Below are 23,702 nucleotides of genomic sequence, written 5' to 3' on the forward strand. Positions count from 1 at the left end.
TTTTTTTGGCTGGTTTTTTCCTCTTAAAGGAAAAAATATTTTAAAAGAAGTTTGAAACAAAATATGTGAAGTTGATTTTCATGTTTTTAAATTTCACTTCTCTGGAGAAGATAGCCTTCTACACTTAAAACCTCTTGCTACGTGATTGTTGGAATTCTCCTATTTCAGTTAACCATTCAACTATTTAAATAACTCATGCTATTTATATAGTTGTTTAGTAATCCACCTCTATGAAGCATTGGAACAATTTTATGAATGTCTTCTGAAAGAACTAACCTGGTAGCATTAAATAGCTGTTCAGAAACACAGTAGTTGATTTTATGGTGAATAAAATGCCATTTTACACTTGGAATAGTTTTGTGCGTGGACTGTTGAGTCCTCATTCTCACTGAGTGAGAGAGACCACTTCTGCTGGAGTGGTTGTGATGTAGAACTCCAGTCAGCGGGAATCATGCAGGGGCTTATTCTGGTGAGGTTATTCACAGTTAGGAGCATCAGTTCTGTCGTGCTCCAACATGGTGGCATCACAACAGCACTGTGTCTTTCAGGTAGCTTAGGTGGAAAACCTTCAAAATCTGTAGCTTTGTCTCAGATAATACTGTGGGGGTTTTATCTTAAAGCATCTTGATGACAGGCTTTGCCTGCATTGTCACCAGCCTTGTTGGTTGAGTACTTCACCCTTTACTCTCCAAAAGCAGGAGTTATCAATCAAATGAGGGTAGCTTCCCCAGTGTAAGAGGCAGAAGGTACTTGAATTTTGTAAGTGCAGTGCTGACTACTAGAGTAGTCATAATTGTAAGCCGTAATCAATGGCAGCAGGAGTTAAGAGGAAGCAACCCTCATAGAGAATTCAGAGCTGTTCTAGTCCTTTGTCTCTTGCCTACTGTACTTATATTTCAGGAAAGTAAACTGTTTTTCCCAGTTCTGTCTTGCTGTAAAAGAAGCCTGTATATATAAAATTCAAATTGATATGATGTTTAGAATTTTAAAGACACTTCCTCTGATTTTAGCTTGTACCTCTGCTTCTTTTTCTGAGTAATTGTTGTGCTGTTTGGAACTAGTTTTTGCTTTTCCGCAAAAGCAGTATGAGAAAAGAGGCAATGAAGTGTGAAGAAAGAAAAGAGAAATGAGGCTGCAATATACATATCTACATTATTTAATTTTACCATAGGTACAGACTTGTTCCTTTCTCTCCATTTTGAAGACTGTTGTTCAAAAGTTGACCTAGAGTGCAGGATATTTAACATGGAAACTTCTGTTTACTATCTAAGGAGAACAAAGCAATGCTATCACCTTTTGAATCCTGCAAGTTCCTGTACTTTTAGTTCCTGTACTCTTCTTTGTATACCTGGTACTTGTTATTTATAATATCAGGCATAGATTTTCTGTAATTATTTTAATGAGATCATAGCATTTTTTTTGAAAGCAGGGTTCATAGATAATTTGACAGATTATTTAATAAATCTTATGTTATTTCTCTAAACCTTAGAAAGTCCTGTTCAGAGGAGATGATTATCTTGTCAAAATTGTCATAATCACGAAAGACATTAAAATATAGTTATATCTATTTAAGAAGGATTCAGCCCACATCAGCTGAATTTGAAGTGTAGAGCACTGTTCTTCTTTTTTAGTATCTGAGCAATATTTTAGTAGAGGGATCAGTAAATGCACCAGTTTGCATTGTTGCTGATCAGTGCTTATACAGAGCATCTTTTCAATTCGTGGTAACATTAACTTCACTAGTGCGGGCGCAGGTATTGCTTTGGTAAGATAGGAATGTACAAAAAGAACTCCATGTACTTATGCTGTACATGCCTTTATAGCATGTGTTGCTGGAAAGAAGGAAAAGGCATAGCAGTATGATTGGTTTCACATGACCCCAGTGAGCCAATGCAGACAGATGTCTCAATTTCAGAGTCTTCATTTTAAAGCATTCCAGAGAATTTGTTGATGTCCAAGATGACCTTACCTTGATGAAATGGAAAGTGATACCTATGTGCTGCTATAATTTAATAGTATTAATCCATTGGGTTGTATCTCCAGTGGGTGGAAGGGTTTTTTTTGCAAAACATTGGAGATTTGTTTTGAGTTTGTTTTTGTTTGGGTTTTTTAAAGGTTGCTGTCAAATTTGACCAGCAAATTGACTTAAGAGCAATATAAACCACTTCCAACACTTTCTTCACTGATTGTTTTCCTGCAATTTCTTTTGCATTCGTTTGTTAAACAGAAATAAAGATATAGGCCAGATTTTGTACAGGCTTACTAACGGAATCGCTATGAGCAACCCTTTTAATGGGCTTTATTTTCCTTTAAAAAGAAATCATCAGGAGTGAAAACCATAAAAAATATGCTTTGAGCTAACTTTTATAGCTGTGTAAGTAAAGATCTTTAAAGCTTTAAAGAGGCAGCACTGACTTTCTTCTTTCTGGTTTGTTTATAATTACCTTTTAGCTTTCAAGGCTTTTGGCTCTGTCAAGCCCAGGTTAACCAGTCTTTTTCAAGAATGTTCTCTCGCTGACATTGATATAATGGGCAGAAACTGAATAAAATTATTGAATCAAAGGAACATGGTTTGAGGGTTTTTAGGGGGTTGTTTTGGTTGGTGATTTTTTTCCTTCATCCCTTCTACTAACTCTCTTGTTCTGGTTGCTTCAACTTGGGTTAGACAATACTGCTATTCAGAAATACTTTATCTTTTTTAGCAGCATTTTTGTAACTGGTCAGTGACATCAGAGAGTGATCTTCTCTAATTTTTGTTGTTCTGGAAGCCTCTTCTGCCACTTGTCCTGGAAATCACTATCTTATCCATCTCTTCTGTGAATATATAGTGCATCTTATTACAGTCCAGTAAATTATCTAGATTAAAGTATTTCTTTGTGAAGCAGAAGAAATTTTCATTTGGGAAGCAAATAGTTCGGGGTTTGCCTCCTTTACTGAAGAGTTTTAAATTTCTTTTTTTCCCCAGAGGAAAAAATCTACCTGCCATCTCAATTTATCATCTAGTATGTAATATAAAGGCATTTTTTAATAGAACTAGCTAATATCTTTCCACTGGGCACAGTATCATTGTGGGATTACAGCGTGGTACTCACAAATAAAATATTTCAGCTTTCAAAACAAGAGAACACTCTTTTTTATTTCCATATAATAAAGGAAAAATTCCTCTGAGAAAAATGAGTAAAAATCAGGCTTTAACCTGCAATTCTGCACTCACTGTGGAGAGGGAACTTTTGTTCTGTGACTTTTCCCTTAAGTACTGCTCATAAAGGATATTGAGTTCTACCTAAATCACAACTTTTTTCTTCTGATTGTTTTTTCAGAATCTCATTTTCACTAATTTATGTATCATAACTGTCAAAAAGTTGTTCATCCTTTATTTGTGAGCAAATAAAACATTTTGGATGTCATCTGCATGTCATATACCCTGGGGGGACATGTATAAGGATTTCTCAAATCATATTAGGCTGTGTAGTAAAAACGTTAAGGCTGGAATGATAGTATTTGAGCTGTGGCAAAGTTCCATAACATTCATTAATTTCATTGTAGGACTATTGAACTCTAATTTGATTTCCCTGCCAATCTGAACCACAGCAATGCCATCACTGTGTACCTGCAGGCAGATTTACTACCCTGTTTCAAATGAGCCAAAGCCTGAGGAACAACTGATCACTATGTCTAAAATATCCTTAAATTCACATGTCCCTAAGTGTTTCTGTCATGTAGATTAATAATGATATCATCCTCAGTTTTATGCAGAGCCATGCTCCATTTGCATCTCTTGAATAGACAGCTGTGTGTTTGTATATAAAAATATATGTATATATTTTTACTGCTATAGTTCCCAGATTAGATCCTTGTTATATTAATCCCTGATCATGCATTATGAAGACATTTAGAGCTTGGAGAGATACACAGTCCAAGTAGCACAAATGTTTGATTTAGGGTAGCAGTTCTGCAATCCCCTGATAAGTCAAACTTCTTGCTGGAGGTTTTCTTCTCAGTAGATTTTCACAAGTACATCTATAGGGAGCTTCCCTCAAAGAAGGTGAAGCAAAATCTCAAGAGATTTTCAGATAGCATCCCTTTTACAGCTTCAGATCCCAGGATTCAGTGCCACAAGGAGGTGCTTGTGTGGCAATTCCTACAGGAGTCTGTTTTCCCATGGTCTTACAAACCTGTTGGCACATCTCCTGCCAAGGGAGCACAGCAGTCAAATAATCTCAAACTAAGTGCAGAAAAACTGCTTATGCATCTTTCTCATGATCTGAATCTTTTAAGACCCTTTAATCAATTTCATTAATTACCAAGGTAATCCATAATATTCCATTGCTCTAAGGAATAATTTTATAATATTTATTTGTGAAACTGTGAACACAATATTCACTTGTGGGTTAAATTATATATGTTTTTAAAATTCAGGTGACTCTTATAGGAACAATTTCTGTCCTTCATTAGTGTTAATCTCTTACTTTCAAGTTGTTAGCAAGCCTGCATTCCTTCTTTATAGACCATCTTTTGTTGGCTTCAGTCTATGAGAATAAAGTCCCTAAGACATTATTTTACATATGTATATATGTATATGTGTATATATATGTGTGTGTGTGTGTACATATATAAAGATGGAGCATTTCATTAGATATAAACAACTTGAGATCCCCCAAAGAGGAAAAAGCTAATCATCATTAAGATACATTATACACATCATAACAGGACGAGTTACTCAAAATCCTTTGAAACAAATACATGGTAAGGATAATGCATCTTCACCCTTCCTGCTGTGTAGGGAAGCTCCCTCTGCACACTCAGACAGTGGTTTTTTTACAGTTTTAATGAAATTGGAGAGAGTCTCCAGAGATGAAAGATGGGGAAGCTTCCAATGCCCGCTGTGACTTGGCAGCACTTCCAGGCCCTGCCATACCCTGACAGAGGGGAAGCAAGCAGTGTGGGGGAATAGCCTCTAATACAATTTAAACAACAAATAAACAATATTTAAATAGAACTAGTAGAGTGGAATATAAAGAAATTCATTGTTTGGTGGGCATAGTTTTCTCGTGGCAGAGCCTCTTTGGAGCACTTTTTTGGTTACTGAACAGAAATTGAACCGATATTGATTAATTTATCTGAGTAATTTGGATTAATTTTTTTGAAGCTGTGTTTTGAAATTCATGTTTAGTTTATGATGTCATACTGGCTCTACCAAGTGCACGTGGAAATGAAATATTTTGCTTTCATCATTAAAACTTGATGGAAGATTTTTTTTAAGATTAATAAAGCATTTTCAGTAGCACTAAGAAAGAAAAGTCTAATTAATAGAAGAGTGATTTTTATGTAATCAAAACTTAATAATATTTCAATTTCTTGTCACACGTTCAATGAACAATACCAAGTCCTAGATATAGGTTATTTAATTTAGAATTATATACTTGATATTAAGAATAACATAGCTTTTCAAAAAACACTTTTTTAAAGTACTGCATGAAAATGTTATTTGTATGTCTGGTAATAGTTAGGATATCCAGATGTGAGAGTGATGCTGGAGATTATTAAAATTTGAGATCCCATGACATTCTTTATAGTAGTATACATGGTTAATTTTACTTTGACTAGTTAGATTCCATGTATTGAAATCCCAGACACAAATTTTCATTGTAGGTCTGATAAGAATTTTTATTTTTAATCTGAAATTGTTAGATACTGTTTCACCTTAGAGGCATGTGCATGTTTTGCCTATGTGCCTGGCTTATGTACCTTGTGAAGGGCTGACTTCAAACACATTTATACTTTGTGTTACTTGTGGAGTGTTTTCAGGATGCTGAGTAGTAGTACAACATGTTAGCACTGTCCTTGACTTTCTCATTTTGGGCATTTGCATTCTATGATTTCTACTGGAGGAGAGGGAAGAATATTTTGGTATTTAGATTTACACACTTGGTTAGAGCAGTGAAAGAATTTTAATAGGCCTCCATTCCTGATTAGCCTTCCTTTTAATTTACCTTTATGATTTCTACAACATCCTTCTTTCGGTTGGCCAAAATTCTTAAATGCAGTGTTCAAAACTTATATACTGATGGGTTTTTTTCCAGTGTATATCCTTCTGTCTTATGAAATGAAACAGAATGAGTATTCATGGGTAGGTCTTAGTCACCAATGCAGTCCCTGGAGTTCTTATCTTTCTTCATCTTGTCACTTTTGATCCTGTCCAGAAGTTCTGTAGCTGATAAAAGATTGCAGAAAACTTTGCTAATTTTTTTACCCAAAGCACTAGATAGTACAGGAAGGCTCTGCTTATTTCTTCTCATAGAAAGAGCAAATATTTAAATCTCTATAAGATTGTCCAGGCTTATAGGATCACTTATTTCTGCTTGAGTCAGGCAGCAAAATTTCTGCTGTGTGAATTTTGTACTTCTCTGACTATATTTGCTGCTTCAAATGAGTTGTAGAATAAACCAGTCCTGTGGCTGAGAAGGCTGGGATGGTGAAAGGTAGGGCTATTAGTATAATAATAATTTATGTGGTATAATTTTTATCCTTGTCTACCTGTAACTGCAAATACAGTGTATTCTCTTTTTTGTAGGTGACTTGGAATGTTCCTAACTCAAAGTGCCAAGAAACTCTTAACGACTATGAGAATTAAAATTTTATTTCAATTGGATCTAAGCTGACATACTTTTTGCAGCTGATCACTGGAGTCCAAAAGCCTATTCTGTTAAAAACACTAGGCTTCATATAATGTGTGGTAAAAACAGAACACTAATCATGGTCCTCAGATAACATTTTGCTTAAGAGAATCTATCAATACCGATCAAATAGGATTGAATTATTAAAAATCTTCTCTCAGCTTGAATGTTAATACTAGGTTGCACATATTTCCATGTTCTGTAGCCTTAATGGGAGCATATGAGATGTCGGTGCTGCTTTCATTAATATTATAACTGAATTTCATTAGTCCTGTAGACCAGGACCTCATTGTGATAATCTCAATCCAAGCATAGTAAAAAGTAATTTCTTGCTCCAGAGAACAATCCAGCTTGTTTCCTGTATTCAAAACAGGATCAAGGAATGGCCTGGAAATGACTCTCTGTAATAGAAAATAATTTGACTCAAAATGACCATTCTGGATAAAACAGATCCTTGGGAAATGATCAGTTTTGTGCAAGCCGGTATGGAGGTTGAATTAGTTGCTCCTGATTACTAATACAAAAGTATCTTCATTTTATTCCAAATTTAAATTCTTATGGTCACAGGAGTATTTTAAAATCCTTAGTCTTCATATGAAGCTGTTACCAGAAATTCAGAGCTTTGAAAGATTTTTATTGTCCATATTGAAGATAAGATAGTTACGTTTAAGAAGCAGGTTTACTGTGACTTTTTGCAAACTTACATTGCAAACCCTTCAACAACACCTCCCTTTTTCATTATATCTATTCTCTTAAACTCAGTCTCCTTGCTGACAGGTTTATTAGAGATGAAATAGTCTTTTGCATTTCATCATGTAAGTAAAATTTTAAGTACCAAGTACCAACCAGGACAAAATCTACTGTAGGAGTTAGGAGCATTCCTTTCCAGTAGGGAATCTTCCTTTAACTTCTAAATTACCTAGTAGTGGACAGTCAGAGTAAAAGGTCTTGATTATCCTCTTTGTTAATCTTCAGTGCTCCTTTATTTTCCTTGTCAATGTTTCTATCTATTGAAACATTAAAAAATATTAAAAAAAGTTTCGACTTCTGCACTTTAACAAGGCATCCAACAAACATTAACTGTGTTTCACTGCATCTAGATCCTTACCCCCTTCATCTTATAATGCAGGAGCACTGCTGAAAAGCTAGTGTTTTCAAAAATCTTGCCATGAGCAAATCTGCAGGTCAAACAGAGCTTGATTTTAATAGCCAGTGTGTGGATGCAGATAAACAGGGAATATAACTGGAGTGCCTATATTGTAGAGGAAGACATTTTTTGGCTATCCGGCTGTGAAGATAGGGGACTCTGAGGCATGTGAATTAGGCAAAGGACACAAATAGACAGGGCATTTCAGATACAGGTTGTCTGTCAGATGGAAATGGTGAGCAAAAATATGACATAAATACAACAAAGGTATGCTGGTTGTGGCAATTGAGACCAAGCAATATGACCATACAGAGCAAAAGGAAGTCAGTGTTTAAGGAGTTAGAGATAGTTGGAAAGATCAAAGATGAAAATTACTCTAGAAGCATAAGTCAAAACATACATACAATGAAAGAAAACAAAATACTTAAAATTTTTCCTTGGATTTCTCCAAGGATCTAATGGTTGGTTAATGTGGTCATTAACAACAAGTATGTACGTTTAAGTTTCCCCAACAGAGGGCCCATGCTCACATGCTAATCCCTGGGAATGATAACCATATCTGGGCTTTATGAATGGGGTGCTGCACAATTTCAGATGACTCTGTGATTCATGTAAGTGTTCTGAAACAAGTTTACTTTTAAAAATAGCATTTCTGTGCATTGAGGTTAGGCTTTCAGTAAATTTCTCCAGAAACTGACCCCCATTCCCCAGTTCAAAGAGTGTTTCAACCCAGCATCTTGAGTGATGTAACATCAACATTCTAAATTATGAAAACTCTACTAGTTAAACATTTATAAAGTGTCCAATGCTGTCACTTCTTTAAACTATTAAAATGTAATGTTTTTATATGAACGTCATTATAAATTTATATCGGATGTAATTTGTGGTGATGCAGTGTTCTATGGGCCATGAATTACTGTCCTAAATTTCACATAGCAGATGCTTTCTCTGGCATGCAATGCCTAGTTGATGAGTTCATATGATGCAGCATAAGAATATTTCACTACTTGCATACCAACTCTACTCTGCTTATACACCTTGCTATTTTAGACCACTTCGGGGCATTTTAAGAGCAATGAAGTTGACACACAATCCTCAGTCTTTTCAAGAGCAGAGGATTATCTAAATCCTTTAATATCAATAAAGGAGTAGTTCTTCCAGAAATATATAGTTTTAGTTAAAAAGGGATCAACAGATGCATATAATTTTATCCAATAGCTCAAATGATTTAAAATTATTTTTTAAAGGAATGAGACTGGTGTACTTAATTGCAAGAGAATGCTGTAGAGCATAACCGCAGCATATATTGAAAAGTCAAAATGGAATGTTCCATAGTTCATAATATTGTACCTTGTGGATGAAAATATGATCTTAATGCTGTAAATCCTTGGAAATTATAATGAATTGACTTACTGCATATTAGAATTGCATCAGAAAAAAAAATTTATTTAAAAATCTGACCCCCCTTGCTAACCAAAATGTAGATATAAATATCTGCCATGTATACAGGATGTGAGATATATATATATATATGATATGAAGTAGGTGTACTGAACAGTGGAGTCCACCAGACTAATAATTAAAACAAATTACATTATTTGTAACTGCAATTTACTATTGTCCCATTTCATCACGTAAAAAAAGAAGAAAGAATTGAGGTAGAATACCCTTTGCTCCTTCTGACTGAATGCTTCCTTTGTGGCTTTTCACGCAAGGGACCGGTGTTTCTAGCAAAGTGCTGGCACAGGCGGGCTGGTGGCTGGTGTCTCCATGTGTCCTCTGGGCAGAGGTTTTTCCGTTTATTGGGCTTGAGGAGATATAAGGGCAGAATTTCTCAGGGGAGCTTGGGCACAATGTTGCTTTTTGTCCTGAGTGCTAGAGCAGAAAAGCTCTGCAGAACTTAATAGTAAAGCAGTATTTAGTCACCCTAAAATTTTAACAGAGTCCTTAGTGTGTAGCTCTGTGTTGCTTATTTTCATTAGAGCAATGGTCTACACAAAGGAGGTTGGAGTTAAAATCAAAGCTGTGTTAATCTTTTGCAATCAAAGAATTCCCATGGAACTGAGTATATTAACACATCCTCATGCTGCTGCTTTTCTTCAAAATACTACCAGTATATAAATACTATAAAAGGTAATTTTTAGCATACATGATAAAACAGTAGGTTCACATAAAGCATAAAGGAAATTGGGGTTTATAAAGATCAGGACCCTGTTGTAATTTTAAGCCATTAGTACAGTTTATGTATTTGCAATATGAATGGGAGTGTATTCACAGAATGGCACACAATATTTATTTTCAAAGTCCGTAACTCTGAGATGGCTGGGAGTAGTTTGCGTGACATATATCAGTCAGTTATGTGAGACCTTGACTCTACTAATACAGCAGTATTTCTTTTAGTTTGGTGAGGAAAATTCTTATTGCTGAAAAACAAATTACAGCTGTCATTGAGACTTAAATAATATGCCCTCAGGATTGCTCGAGTGGACTGTTGCTCCACTGAGGAGCTCTGATGACATCAGAGAGATGCTCATGCAATTTATTCATGTAATTCTAGCTCCAAGATGAAATATATATTACATTTTGAAAGTGATGTTATTTAATCATTAATGACTTTATAATCTCTTTTAGCCTCTATATCACCTTCACCATTATATTTGTTAGGATCCTTTTCTTTACATGTCTTTTATTCTACATTTCCACCTCTACTTATATGTTTTTGATTCTTCATTCAGTTCCTGAATCAGATGCTCCTGTTTTTTTTCTTGAAACTTATTTTTCTTTCTTTTAAACGAAGTTGAAATCTTTGTGGCAATGGATGTTGGAGATGGGAGGAGCAAGAATCTTAGAACACCAACTCTTATTTTACATTTTGCCCTCTACAGGTTTCAACAAAATCTTCTTCTCCTTCTTGCAGCCTCATACTTGAGTTTTACATAGCTGTGTATGATCTCAATAGCACATAATTGCATTAGCACACTGTTATGTGCTTGTGTGTGTACATCTCTTAGACTTATACAATTGTTCTATAATACTTTTAAATTTTCTCCTTAAATTATAATTTATCCTGGTTTTTAGTATTTCCAGTTACATAATGGCTAAAAGTTTTAAAAATTGCAAGGATTTGAAAAACCTTAATTTTCCAAATTTAGTTTCAGAGATTCCTAAGGAAATTTAATTTCCTAGAAGTACTAATAACTTATTTGTGAATATCAGGCCTACAAAAGGTTGTCTGATTTTGCATCCCAAATTATTGGGTACTTTAAGTCCTAGTCCTTTATTTCTCTTATAAAAGGATTGAAAGAAGAGACCAAAGAACTGATGGGGGAGCAGAAATTCTGTGGGATATTACGTATTTTGTTTAATGATTTTAATTCCATTTAAGTTCCCTCAGTTGTACATTCAAGAAAATGAAATGAGGTGAAGTAGGATGCTGTGATTTGAGACTAAATTATTTGGGAAGCCTGACAGTCTTTTAACTCAGTGTTTTAAATGGGGTACGAACCTAGTAATGATCTAATAAAGCTTTTGACCCATGAAGTTCAAATGGCTTTGAAATGAGGCAAACCAGATTTGTCTATCTCTACTAGAAAATAATAACAGCCAACCACCAATCTGCTGAGATCGTTTTATTCAACTTTTACCTTGTAGAGTACTTCAGGAACTTAAAAAATGATGATACTTCGATTTGAACTTGCAGGAGGGTGTAGAATGCAAATGTAATCACTCTGACAATGATTTAGTGACCCTGAGACATCTGGGAGTAAGGCAAAGTGCAGAGGACAGTGGCAGGATGTGGATTGGAATATGAAAGGAGCAGAATTTACTACTGCTAAATACATGTATGTGAGAAAAAAATAACCATGTCTCAAAATGAGTAGAGGTAAGAAACATAAAGCAGTGATGAACATTATCTATATATCTTGGCAGCACTGCAGTTCTGAATGTAATTCCAAAAAAAATGAAACATCAGATTTTGAGACTACTGAACATAATGATTTTAAGTGTGATATGAATCTTGTGTCCTGCTCTGGACAGCCTGTCCCCTCTGTAGTGCTGCTTTGGTCCAGCTCCCCACCCAACCTACCAGAGTTCAGCTTGCGGCCTTTTTGTTGTAGAAGAGAGGAAGAAAAGAGGTTTGAGGTTGTGGCATTTCTCATGTACGTTTCTGTTCCTCCTGCTGACAGACAGGGATATATCTCCCATTCTTCTGCAAAGAAAATGGATCAGAGCTGGACTTTTATGTTATAACATCCATAGTGGGGAATGTGCTTCAGCAAAGTTGTGTGTATTCAGAAAGACTGTAGGGAATGAGAAGGGGCATCAAAGCCGCCATGAATCATAGTGTCATCATTGGATAAGATGTTCTAGGGATGTTTTCTAGCCACAATCCCATTAGTAGTGAGAGTAGTGAACTTACTTGAACCCTGATCCAAAAGACTCGATAATACAATATTTAGCAGTATCATGCTAACATCATATTAGACACAAATGCTATAGCCCATCAATTTGTTTTTGAAAAAGCAGAAAGACTGTTTCTGTTTTAGCAGAAAACCGACCAACATACATGAAACAGCTGGACGACTGTTGGTACCACACGAATAAAGCAGCTATATGTGCAGCTTCTGCACCCCTCAGTCTTCCATCAACCCCATTGCTCTGCAAGGCAGCTGGTGCAGACATGCTCACCCACACAGTGTGCTCCAGCATGCAAGTTCCCTCGTGCAGAAAGGGCTGTGCTCCAGCCAGAGCTGATGCCACACCTGAAGTACAGAAAGTACGTGTATCTGGTCTAGGAACACCACTTAGTGCAAGCATCACCTCTGTGTCTCAAGCTGTATGTTTGTATGGTACTCAGTACGGTCTTGGTTTTGTCTGGACACTTAGGACATATAACTAGAAGGACTAATTGGACAAAAAGAAGCAAGTTTGTAGCGCTTGAGTGGCTCAAAGGGCTCTTTCTTCTTAATTGTTCCCTGGACAATCATTCTTTTAGATGCTGTATCTTACCATTAGTCAGAGCTAAAATGACTTTGTCAGACTAGTACAAATTATTTCAGACCAAGCAAACATTTCCTAATGCCAACTGCAGGACAAAGACCAGAAGACAAGGGAAACTTGTCCATACTTAATATTTCCAGATCTAAGACCATCCCTTAAATTCATTGATGATGCTGGAGTTGCACATTTTGGCTTTCAGCTCACCACTACAATAAACCTTGAGAAGAAAAATTAAGGAAAATGTGTTATATATTTCTTCCATAATTAATATATCCTAGATATAATGTTTGAAATACTGAGGTGCTTTTGAGAGAGTTGTCACAGCTTTCATATGAAACTAGAAAAATCAAATCAAGAAAAGTATATTTTCTGCCACTCAAATGGCTTGCAAAGCTCATTATTTTTGTGTTATTTTCCTGACATTAATCTTTTCACTAAAACCATGCAGTTGAAAATAGAGGGATAATTAGCATTAGCCCATTTATGAGAAACTGCTAGTGACAGAAGCTTATTTATTGTTGTGTACAATTAAATATGATGTGAACACATGAGAATTTACATTAAAACAAGATTGCAGCTTGTCAGCAGTTTCCTTTGTTCAACTGTGTGTTTATTAGGCTACAGCTGCTCACCTACTTTTATATAACTTTATAATAATAGTAGCAATGTCTTCATTATTGGAGATGTCTGAACCAGTTTGATTACACAATATACAAAGAAAAAATATATCTCATATAATCTTTTTAAAGAACTAGATCTGGAAGTAAGATTATATACCAACAGAAAAAAAACCCCAACCTTCTTGTCTCATCTTTTTATTGTTTCAGGTTTGTTTGAGTTTTTTTAAATTTATTCCTTGCACTAAGTGTTGCTTATGCATAGCACCTAAGGTGATTTATGTAGATAATTTTGTTGTTTTATTTGGACAACTTCAGTGCATCAACAAATAAACAACTTGAGACCTGTCAGAAAAAAAAAATCACATGCATTTTTTTTTCCTAATTCTGTCATTATATGAAGTGATGTCTGCAGTATAATAGTTGGTCTTAGTTTCTGTATTTAAGGATCTCTGGGAACTTGTAGTCCCATTATTGAGAGTTTCAGTTTTATGTTTCTTGGTGTAGATAAACTATGGGGGGAGGTCACAGTGAAATGCACTTTTCCAGCTCCTGTAACTTAATGGGTGGTTTTTTAGAACCTACAAAATGGAAAGCAAAAGTTTCCTGTCATTCATGCCCTACTGACACACAACATCCTGAAGGAAAGCAAAGCAAGATACAGAGCCCTTATTTCTGTTTGGCCTGGAGATGTGATCAAGCATAGAGGAGCTGTTAGCAAGTCCTAATAAGAAAATGTAAAAGAAAATTCTGTTAACCTTTCTGAACCGAAAGGTTTTGTGCTTTCAGAAGCAGAATAGGGCCATCCTGTCTTCAGTGTATCTAGGGGCAGACATACCAGCATTATTAACTCATGCCAGGATGGTTCACATTGTTCTCCAGTCAGAGAAAATACTAGTCCTATTAATTTCAAATATGTTTTTGCTGTCACTGTGTGCAAGTCTAGCTATTGTATGAACTTTCTGAGAAGATAGGTATCAACTTGCTCAGCTCTCATGCTGGCTGTGTGTCTCTTATAGCTGTCACCATTACTTCTGTCTAGAAGGTTTTATTTCTCATGCTTAGAACTGGGCATAAAAACAGAGTCATAGTCCGTGACTTTGACCAGAATTTTAGTCTGGTTTTCTGGAGCAGAAGCAGGATGAATGAATGAACATGCATTTTGGTCACTATCAAAATTAAGACTTTAAGCATATGCTTCAGGTTTGTTAATGTGAACAGAAAGAACTGTGCTTAAGTGTTTTCTTCTGACTTTCCTAATGGGAAGCAAAATTTTCTTTCTTCAGCTTGCTGATGTCTGTAAAAAATTCTTTAAATCCCCACCACCTCATTTGTTACTTTTGCTTCAGATGGAAAAGCAGTGAACTCTTATTTGTTTGGGAAGTGTTCAGATACAACTGTGATAGTAGTTAACCCAGCATATACAGCAATTGAATGCTTCCTGCTGCCTTCTGTATGCACTGTTTCAATTACTAGTAGCTTTTTTGTCTGGGAGTTGCTGAGGAATGGGTCTCTCTTTGCTCTCTGTTTCTTCTGTTTTGATTTCCTTTGCAGAAAAGTTTTCAAAGTACCGTAAAGTCTCACTGCCCTGTATGAACAGTTAAATTCAGTTTAAATGCCAAGTGATGTTTACAACTGTGATCTAGATTAATCAATTCTGATTTAATGTCACATTTCTGCTATTTCTTTTTGTCTAAATGTGAAATCATTGACATTAAGTTATCATAAATTATTATTTCATTTACATAAAATCATTTCTGTCAGTGTACATTGACAGTCTAATGCAAAAATTATGGTGTTCTAGTTAAGTAACTACAGGTGTCAATAATTTTCTGGAATTATACTACATAATACCTAATCATCTCCTTATAGTACTTTATTAATACATCTCTAATCTCAAAACCAAAGAGCTGAATATGTGGGAAGAAACTTCGGAGTGACACTGTTAGTGGTTTGCCCCCTGATGGTGTTTTTTCCATTACAGCTTGAGTTCAAACCTGATTATTAATTTTAAAATATGGAACAGCTCATAATGATCATTATACACTCCTGTGAAGTCACAGAGTAAAAAAGCCACAAATGTTTTGTTCTCACATTTGAAAACTGAGGTTTAAAAAAACCATAGTTTTAACATTGTAGAAATCACTCACTCATGACAATTTAATCACAGGGTTAAAACTGACTGTGATCTAAAGCAAAGAAGGAAGGAGAGGAGAGTCAAGATAAAAACCAGGTAGAAATATCCCTATACAAGAGCATCTGAGCTTAACTTCAAATAGCAGAATTTCTTGGCGGGGATTTGTGCTATCCCTTCCACGTACAGAAAATTGCAGGATACTACTTAAAAAGTGCAGTCGCATCCTGCAATTTTCAAAAAAGAAAACTGATTCAATAGTGTCATTGAACCCAGGAAGAATTAGACATAGTTCTTGGAACCTTGAATTTTAAATAGTGGTGAATAAATGTGATCTACTATCCTTTACTTCTCAGTTGAATTAATATTTTTTCTTTTATATTTTTATTTTATCACAGTGACTTTTTTTTTTAACTCTTCTAAATGTACCTCTGCTCTCAAATGTAGCTGGTGTTAATTGGTGTGCTTCTACTTAGGTGTCCTAGAATTACAGATGAGAGAGCAACATGATACGGTGTTATGCACATCTCTCAAGAAACACGTCCTTCATCTATGTACATGTTTGCAGTGTCACTGAGAGGGAGTCTCCTAGGTTTAATCCTCTTGATTTCTTACTTTTTAGTCTGGATGAACAATCATATCAAAGCAAAAGTCAAATACTACCCCTAAAATGTTTTGGCTTATTGAAGATACAGATAAGTAGACTTTGTTTTCAACCTGTGAACTGGTAATGAAACTCAAAGCCAATGCTAATTTTCTTACAGCTCTTGTGGAAACAGCAATGAATATTGATAGGATGTAATGCAAGTCAAATAAATCTTTTGCAGTGGCCATTTATAAAACAAATAGTGTTTCTCTTTACTGAGGCTGATGTTTGTTAGGCAAACTGTTTTCATGCAACTATGAAAAATTTCAAGAAAGGAAATGAATGGGATTGTGACAGCTTATATTTTTAGCACTTCGCTTCTTTTTAAATTTTGAATGGCAAAAGAGTAGTTGTAGTGTTGTAATCCATACTTCAAAAATATTTAAGACAAAAGCCGTTCCCTTTACATACCTGATGGGGTACCCGACCTCTGAAGCTTTCAACCTTGACTTAGCTGTAAAGCTGAACACAACTTTATGGGAAGAAAATATTTAGTGTACATATTTGAATTTGACAAGTCTACCTTTCTAACTTAATGACCCTTATTTTTATGTATGTTTAACTAGCATTGGTTTATTGATCAAAGAAAAATCTGGGGAGGGAAAGGGATCAAACCAAATGAAATGTAATTGGAGAATAAGAGTTTTAGCAGAGAAGAGAAACTTTTAATCTTAAATGAAAATTTTATTTAATTTTTATATTCATTTTAAGCATCTGTCCTTTATGAAATTAAATTTTAAACAAAAATGATTGTTCATAAGTGATATGCTAAGATGCCTCATAAACAAGATTGAAGTGTAGAAGACTGTTGGAGATCTTCAAAGGTCAGTTTTGTTCCATTAGTGTTATTGTGGTTCTTACATCAAGGAGAATATGCTTTACCAATTAATCTGTGTTAATAGTTAGACGGATCTTCAATAACTTTCAAACTCTTTTTCCTATTTCTGTTGTTAGTCAGAAAAAGGCAACTTGTTTCTATATGAACTATTTTGGGTTTTAACTAGTGGATACTAAGCAAAATGTGTTATTGTATATGTGTTGATGTTATTGCAACTAGAAACTGGAGGGGTCATTGGGTTTCTGGCAGGATGAAATTTTCCCATGGAAAACCAAATTATTTCTCCCAAGGAAACCATTTATCTGGTTATGACAGAGACATTTCTGTAAAATATTTGTATTTAATGAGGTAATAATTTGAAACCACCTGTCTGCCCCATTCAGAACCATAGGCAGACTTGTTCATTTAGCTGTTTCACCCTTTTGTACATCAGTAGAGAAGGTTTCTTCTTGCCTTCAAACATAAAATACCGAAGTATTTATCGTAGCCTTAAACCTCTTCCAGCTCCTACTGGAAGTGCTGACTAATCCTAACAACAGAGGGCGATCCACAGTTCATTGTGCAAGGAATGAGGCTCGGCACTCCTCTAGGACCATCAGCTTCCACATGAAGTATTTCTTGGAGTAATGATGCGTTCAAGCAGTCTGTGGGTCACAGCTGACCTGCGGTGGGTGCAGATCTTTTTTTCAAACTGCTGCAGCTTGGGTGTTTTCTGCATTAAATTAAATAAGGGATTAAATTGTCCAGAGTACTACTGCGTGCACTCTGAGCAGAAACTGCACTTTACAGCAAAATACTACCTTGTGTCAGCTTTGAGGAAAGAAGTAGCAAAGGAACTTTTCTAAACTTGGTCAGGACAACTGTTATGGGAATATATGTGCCAGTTTTAGTCTCTGCCTGCAAACACAGGCTGTGAAAACAGCGCATCCTTGGGAACAAGGGGATCAAATTTGTCTGTCAGCATCCTATTGCTTGTTCAACATGTACACATGAGAAAGCATGTCTTCTGCTGTGTAGTCTTCCCTTAGGTTCCTATTTTTGAAAGAGACAGAGACTAATAATACAATTCCAAATCGGACCAAGAAAATATTCCAGTTCTAATGCCGTAATGAAGGGTTGTTACTGGTGCAGCATAAGGCAGCTAGATTAGTGCATGGAGAGGACAGAAAACAATGACTGCCTGCTGATTCACCCTGCATTGCTTTTGGGTGACAAGTAGAGTCTAATTCAAGGTTTCACATTTTTATTTGTAAGACATCAGATTGGATAAGTCCCAAACTGTCATTGACTTCTGACCCATCTAAGTTTTATTCTTCTTTGTTAGAAGCAGTCAGTCTTATTTATTGAAAACATGCTAATCTGAAAGGTTATTTTTGGTCTTGAAAACTTTACCTGCTCCATTTTCTGCTCAGAAAAGTGAACCTAATTTAGTTTCTGTTTATCTCACTTCCAAGATTTTTTTCTTTATTCTTACAATTAGAGCCTGTTGTTTTTAAAAAGAAAGTACCATTTTGAAGGAACAAAATTATTTAAACTAATATTACATACTGAGGCTTCTGTCAATTATTTTGGTAATGTCAGAATATTTGGTAATGCCTGTCATTTCTTGTTGTTTTAGCCAAGCTGACTAGTGATAGAATTGGAAATAAAATTCCTGATTCATAATCCTACAATGTGACCACATAAAATAATGCTATATTAAAAAGAAATTCAGAACTATTTAGATTGGGGGGGAAACATACAAAACTGGTGTTAAACTTCTGTGTGCAGAGTACTAGTCTTTATAGATGCTGTTGGTTAGCAAGTGTTCTTGATTCAATTATTGAAGTACTTGTCATGAAAGATGAAACTTAGCAGAACTAAATTTTTGTGTATTTTCAACAGGAAATTACAAATAACAATTGATCAAATAACACATTGATCCAAGTACCATTATCTCAAGAAAATTGAAATAATGTGATTTCAATAAACCTGAAGAGGTCAGCAAATATTAACACAGTCCTCCATACTCTCTTATGTTTATACAATTTTGGCATCTTTTTGCAAAATGATATGACTGTTACAGGGGAGCGATTTTAGTGCATATTCTGATGAGATGAAGAGTTAAAAACTATTCCAGAAAAGGCATTCATCAAATTATGTGCACTATAAAACAATAATATTGTTGTCTCTTACAAACAGATTTCATGCTGAGATACCTTCACTTTAGTCTGACAATTGAGATGCAAACTAGAGAATAATTTGCATTTTGAGAGGTTGTTGCATAAATATGAGAAACTTGTTCATCTTTTGGGGGTTTTTTTGGTAGCACAGTTCTGTTGGGCTTTTGCACAATTAACCACATAATGATCTTCCAAGACACAGAAGCAGCATGAAATAGGTTTTTTTATGAATTTAAGTACTTCCCATGGTCACTAGATTAAAAAAGGCTGAACTTGTATAAATTAGCAAACAGTTAGTAACACAGCAGAGCTGCCTCAGTTTGTACAAGCTAAAAAGTTCTGCTGTATTAGTCAAAAAATGCCAGCAGTGGAGAACTTCTACATCCTACTGAAGTTAGTAGACTTTGGGTTTCTTTACTACCTTACCTGATGAGGTCCACAAGCACGGCGTTCCTTATTTTCAGATATACAGACCAACTGCTACTTTATAATTATGAGAGTAAGCTCTGGCTGCAAATATAGAGAGAGGTGCCAGTGGAGTTTGTTGTGTTCAGAAGTGCATTGTGACTTTCCGTCTACTTCTTAATGTTCCGTATCACAGATTTGTAAACTGAAAATAGGTCTACAATAGTGTTTTAAGTTTAAAAGGCTTTTAACAACTGTTGCACTCCTGTGGTTGATAAAGCAAAATGGGAATTACAGAATCCAAGCATTTTGATCAATATATCTAAATTGCACTTTAATAATGGATTACATGTAGGAATTAATAGTGGAGATGTGTTCGGAAGACCAATATGAAGATTGTCCATATTGACTTGTGAGGCACCCTGCTATCCCCATGGGAATAATATAACCACTTAGAGAGGTGAGAAGGTTGGGACTTAGGCCAGCGAGACCAGCTGACTGGTAAATGCATGGGCTGAATCAAATATTGTCAGTACTTAATGAGCAATGTTTCTTCATTTGCACAGTGATGTGTTTACAAACAGTGGTTAGTACCATTTTTATTGGAAGTGATATATTCTTCTCCTTAACCATGCCCTTAGAAAAACAAGAACTGTTTTTTACAAAGAATTAATTCCTCCTTGTGTCAGTCTCTTCCACCCACACACCCTGCATATGCACATAGTAATTTAACATGACATTCAGAAAGAGAAAACAAACACTATTTACAATCAAGTCATCAACCTATGTTTTAAAATTCAGATTATAGAAGTTCAGTGCCTGAATTTGCATAGAAAATGTCTGGTTTGCATAATAACTTGAAAACTATTTTCCTTCTCTAATATTTGGTTTTGAACTCCATTTAATCAAAGTTCTTTCTGGAAGCTGCTGAAGCATTAATACTTAATTTTGGTCAAAGTATTTGGTTTGGTTATTTTCCATCCTCTTGGATTGTAGTCAGATCTTTTTCAGGCCTCTGGAATCCAGACAATTTTCCCCTGTTCTTGCCTTTTTTTTTTTTTAAATCAATTTTTTAGGCCTTTCTGGTGGAGGTAATAATGGAGACTGAAAACTAAGTTTGAGTCTAAACTGAGATTGTGCCAAATACTTTTTCTGGACCAGTAAGTTAACTTTGGAATTTTTTTTAGAGGACTTCATAAGGATTTTTTCCAGCCTGTTGTAACAGCTTCAAGCATGTCCTTCTGTTCAGTCAGCAGGACTTTGTATGTATGACACACTGTAGCCAAACTGTACTCTTCTCAGAAACATGTAATTGAGGATGTCAGGAAATTGTAGGTTGGTGTTTGTAAAAAGTCAGGCACATTGAAGTAACTCTGACAAGCCCTACTGGTACTTTAGACTTTCTTTGTCTCCAAAGATAATGTTTAGCTGTGTAATTACCTTCTTTGGAGATATAATTTATTTTCATTCCTTTCCCTTCAGTTTTTCTTAACTTGGTGCTTCAATGAATGATATTTTTTAAGAAAGATAACAATACTGTAACTTCAGAAGTGAAATACTTGCATTTCTGTGAACAATATAGTCAAAATACAATACTGCAGACTTTCCTGCGCCAATACAGGTGTCAGAATGTGAATTAGGGGAGGTACAGAGAAGTATTACAAAACCAGAATAATTCAAAGACTCAAGGATTTTAGTTACTCAAAATTATTAAATCTGTGAGAATTGTATTCCTTAGGAAAGAGTAGACTAAGAGACTGTACTGATTTATTTTGTATCCTGAGAAGATGAGAAAGGGTGAGCTATCAGGTTATTCAGATAAAGTAGGACCAGTGCAGGGAAATACATTAATTTCTCTGAAAGGAGTTGGGGACTAAAGAAACACATGTAGGTTTCATTTCACTTAGAAAATAGCTGAAATATTTAACAATTGTCAGGTGTGTGTAGTGGTCCAGAAAGTTACTTGCTGTTAGTAGTTAAAAGTAAGGATGAGGTCATGATCCAGATTTATTAAAGCTGAAGTTTAACTTAAGTTTGGAGTGGAGTTCAGATGTGAATGCTCAGAATTTCAACAACTTTTCTTAGGATAAGTCATCTGCCAGAACCAGAAACAGGTCACAAGTTTGTATTTGTAATGGATCAGATTTCATTAACTCCATTGTTTATTTATCACTGCAGATATTTCTACAAATTGAATCTGAAGTTTCTGTATGAAGTTTCTGTCTTTTCTAATAGGCATTTATCAGAACAGATCAGAAAATAGATATAGGTAACCAAAAGCTGAAGATATGAGTTGGTTTGAATAGAAGTAATGGAAAAATATCCCTCTGTCCCACAAGCATAGCTCATGTCAGAATAGGCTATAAAGATCACTACTCTGAGGTCTTGCCATGCCACACTTACAAGTGTGCCACTGTAACTGGGTTGGCATAGTTGCGGTGCAAACCTCCCCAGTACTGATGTAGCATATGATGAGAGAAAAACTGGGGTTTTTTTGGCAAAGGTAGCAGCTGCCTCAAATCTCTGAGTGGCACAAGCCACCTGACAAATGCACTCTTATCTCGGTCTTGCTGTAATATAAAGCATAAGGATCCAAATAACCTGCTCCATTGAAAAACAAGCAAACAAACAAATCCCAGAATTCTTACCAAAGAGAGACAAATATTTTAAAAACGGCAGCTAGTGAAAGTTAAAAACAAACTAGCATTTAGAAAGATGCTGGTTTAAAAAGACAAACCATACTGTACACCTGGCAGAGTATTGGTGTGCTGCCATGACTTTGAGGGTACCTATCCACCCAGTGCAGGGTTGGAAGTAAAGGTTTCCCATCCAACTGACATCTCAAAAAATTATTTTTGGATTACGGCTGAATTTCCTCCTCTGCTTAATATAAATTGCTGCTGAGGGTAATTTGAATTTGCCATGCCAATTTTATACTGCAGTGAATGAAGAACAGTCACGATTAAATCATCAAGCTGGGGGAACGGTAACACACAGTCTGGTGTACAGCAGTATCTCAAATCACTGCATCTATTTTTGCAGTGACTGTTAGATTGAATATTACATGAAATTAAAATTTTGATTAAAAAAGAAAGACAGTTTTTAGCTTCTACAAAAGTCAATTAGTTTATATAAAGACTTTGGGGGAACAGTAGCTTCACAGTTGTCTGTTAATAGGAGTAGAAAAATAAAGGGTTTTTTTATGTTAGGAGTTTTCATAAACCAGGGTGTGATTTCACAAGATTTCAGCTATCATAGCACCTGAAAGGGAGTGGGTTCACTCTTCTCCCTGGCTCTTCTCCTCCTTTCCACTCCTACTATGCAGTTCTGTCTTTGCCTTGCATCAGCTTCTGTGCTCATGGACCTGAAGTTGTTCCAGTTCCACTTGCTGACCTGGCCAAGAGCAGCTGCTACCCCAGGTAGTTTTCTGCCACTTTAGCAAGCTGAATTAGTTTAATGGATTTAGTTTGGATGACTACTAGAACCCATTTCTTTTTGTAATGGTGAAGTCATAATTTGTATTGAGCAATTTAGTAAAGCTGTGCCCTTAGGGTGAGGTTTCATAAGATGCCCAAGCCATCTAGCAACTTGCTGCTGTCAAAAGGAAGAATCCCCCAGGTACATGTTTCCCACTGCTTTCCCTGTGCTTAGTGCTGCCCCCTCTTTCAGCTCGTTCAGCTCACTCAACTGGCAGAAAATGAACCCAGCAAAAATGTGAACAGCTTTATGTCAGTTTAGTATTAACTGAACTCAGAGGTATCAGACAAGTGCCAGAGCCAGCATGGCTGTGGACTGGCACTGGGTAGACTCAGTAGGGAAGAAGAGAGGGAGGGAAGCCTCTTTTAGCAGCAGAGTGATGTGAGGTTGGCTCTGCTGGCTTGTGAAACCACATGTTACTTCACACATTAGCACAACCATTTCCTCGTTGTGAAGATGCACTCTGGTATGGAATTCATTTTAAAGATTAAAAAAATATTCTGTCACACAAAGATACTAAGAAAATATATACCGGGTTTTTTTCTTCCCCCACAATTAGGTGCTTCCAAATCAAAGGTGAAAGACAATAAACAGAATT

At 35.7% G+C, this 23,702-nt stretch overlaps 1 protein-coding gene across 10 annotated transcripts in view; it reads left to right on the top strand.

Annotated features, from left to right (window-relative positions):
* The window catches only part of ULK4 (unc-51 like kinase 4), a 229,890-nt gene that overhangs the window by 176,021 nt on the left and 30,167 nt on the right, over positions 1 to 23,702 (top strand). The window contains exon 36 of one of the 10 annotated variants that reach the window (XM_027675604.1): positions 11,476 to 11,591. The exons of the other annotated variants lie outside the window; for them this stretch is intronic. Within the exon in view, the coding sequence (XP_027531405.1) occupies positions 11,476 to 11,493 (18 nt within the window). The 3' untranslated portion in view covers positions 11,494 to 11,591. Of the gene's footprint in view, positions 1 to 11,475; positions 11,592 to 23,702 lie in introns of those variants that run through there. 10 annotated transcript variants of the gene reach the window in all.

The sequence above is a fragment of the Neopelma chrysocephalum genome, unplaced genomic scaffold, assembly GCF_003984885.1.
Source record: "Neopelma chrysocephalum unplaced genomic scaffold, ASM398488v2 Primary Assembly neopelma1_26, whole genome shotgun sequence".
In the NCBI taxonomy this organism is placed as follows: domain Eukaryota; kingdom Metazoa; phylum Chordata; class Aves; order Passeriformes; family Pipridae; genus Neopelma; species Neopelma chrysocephalum.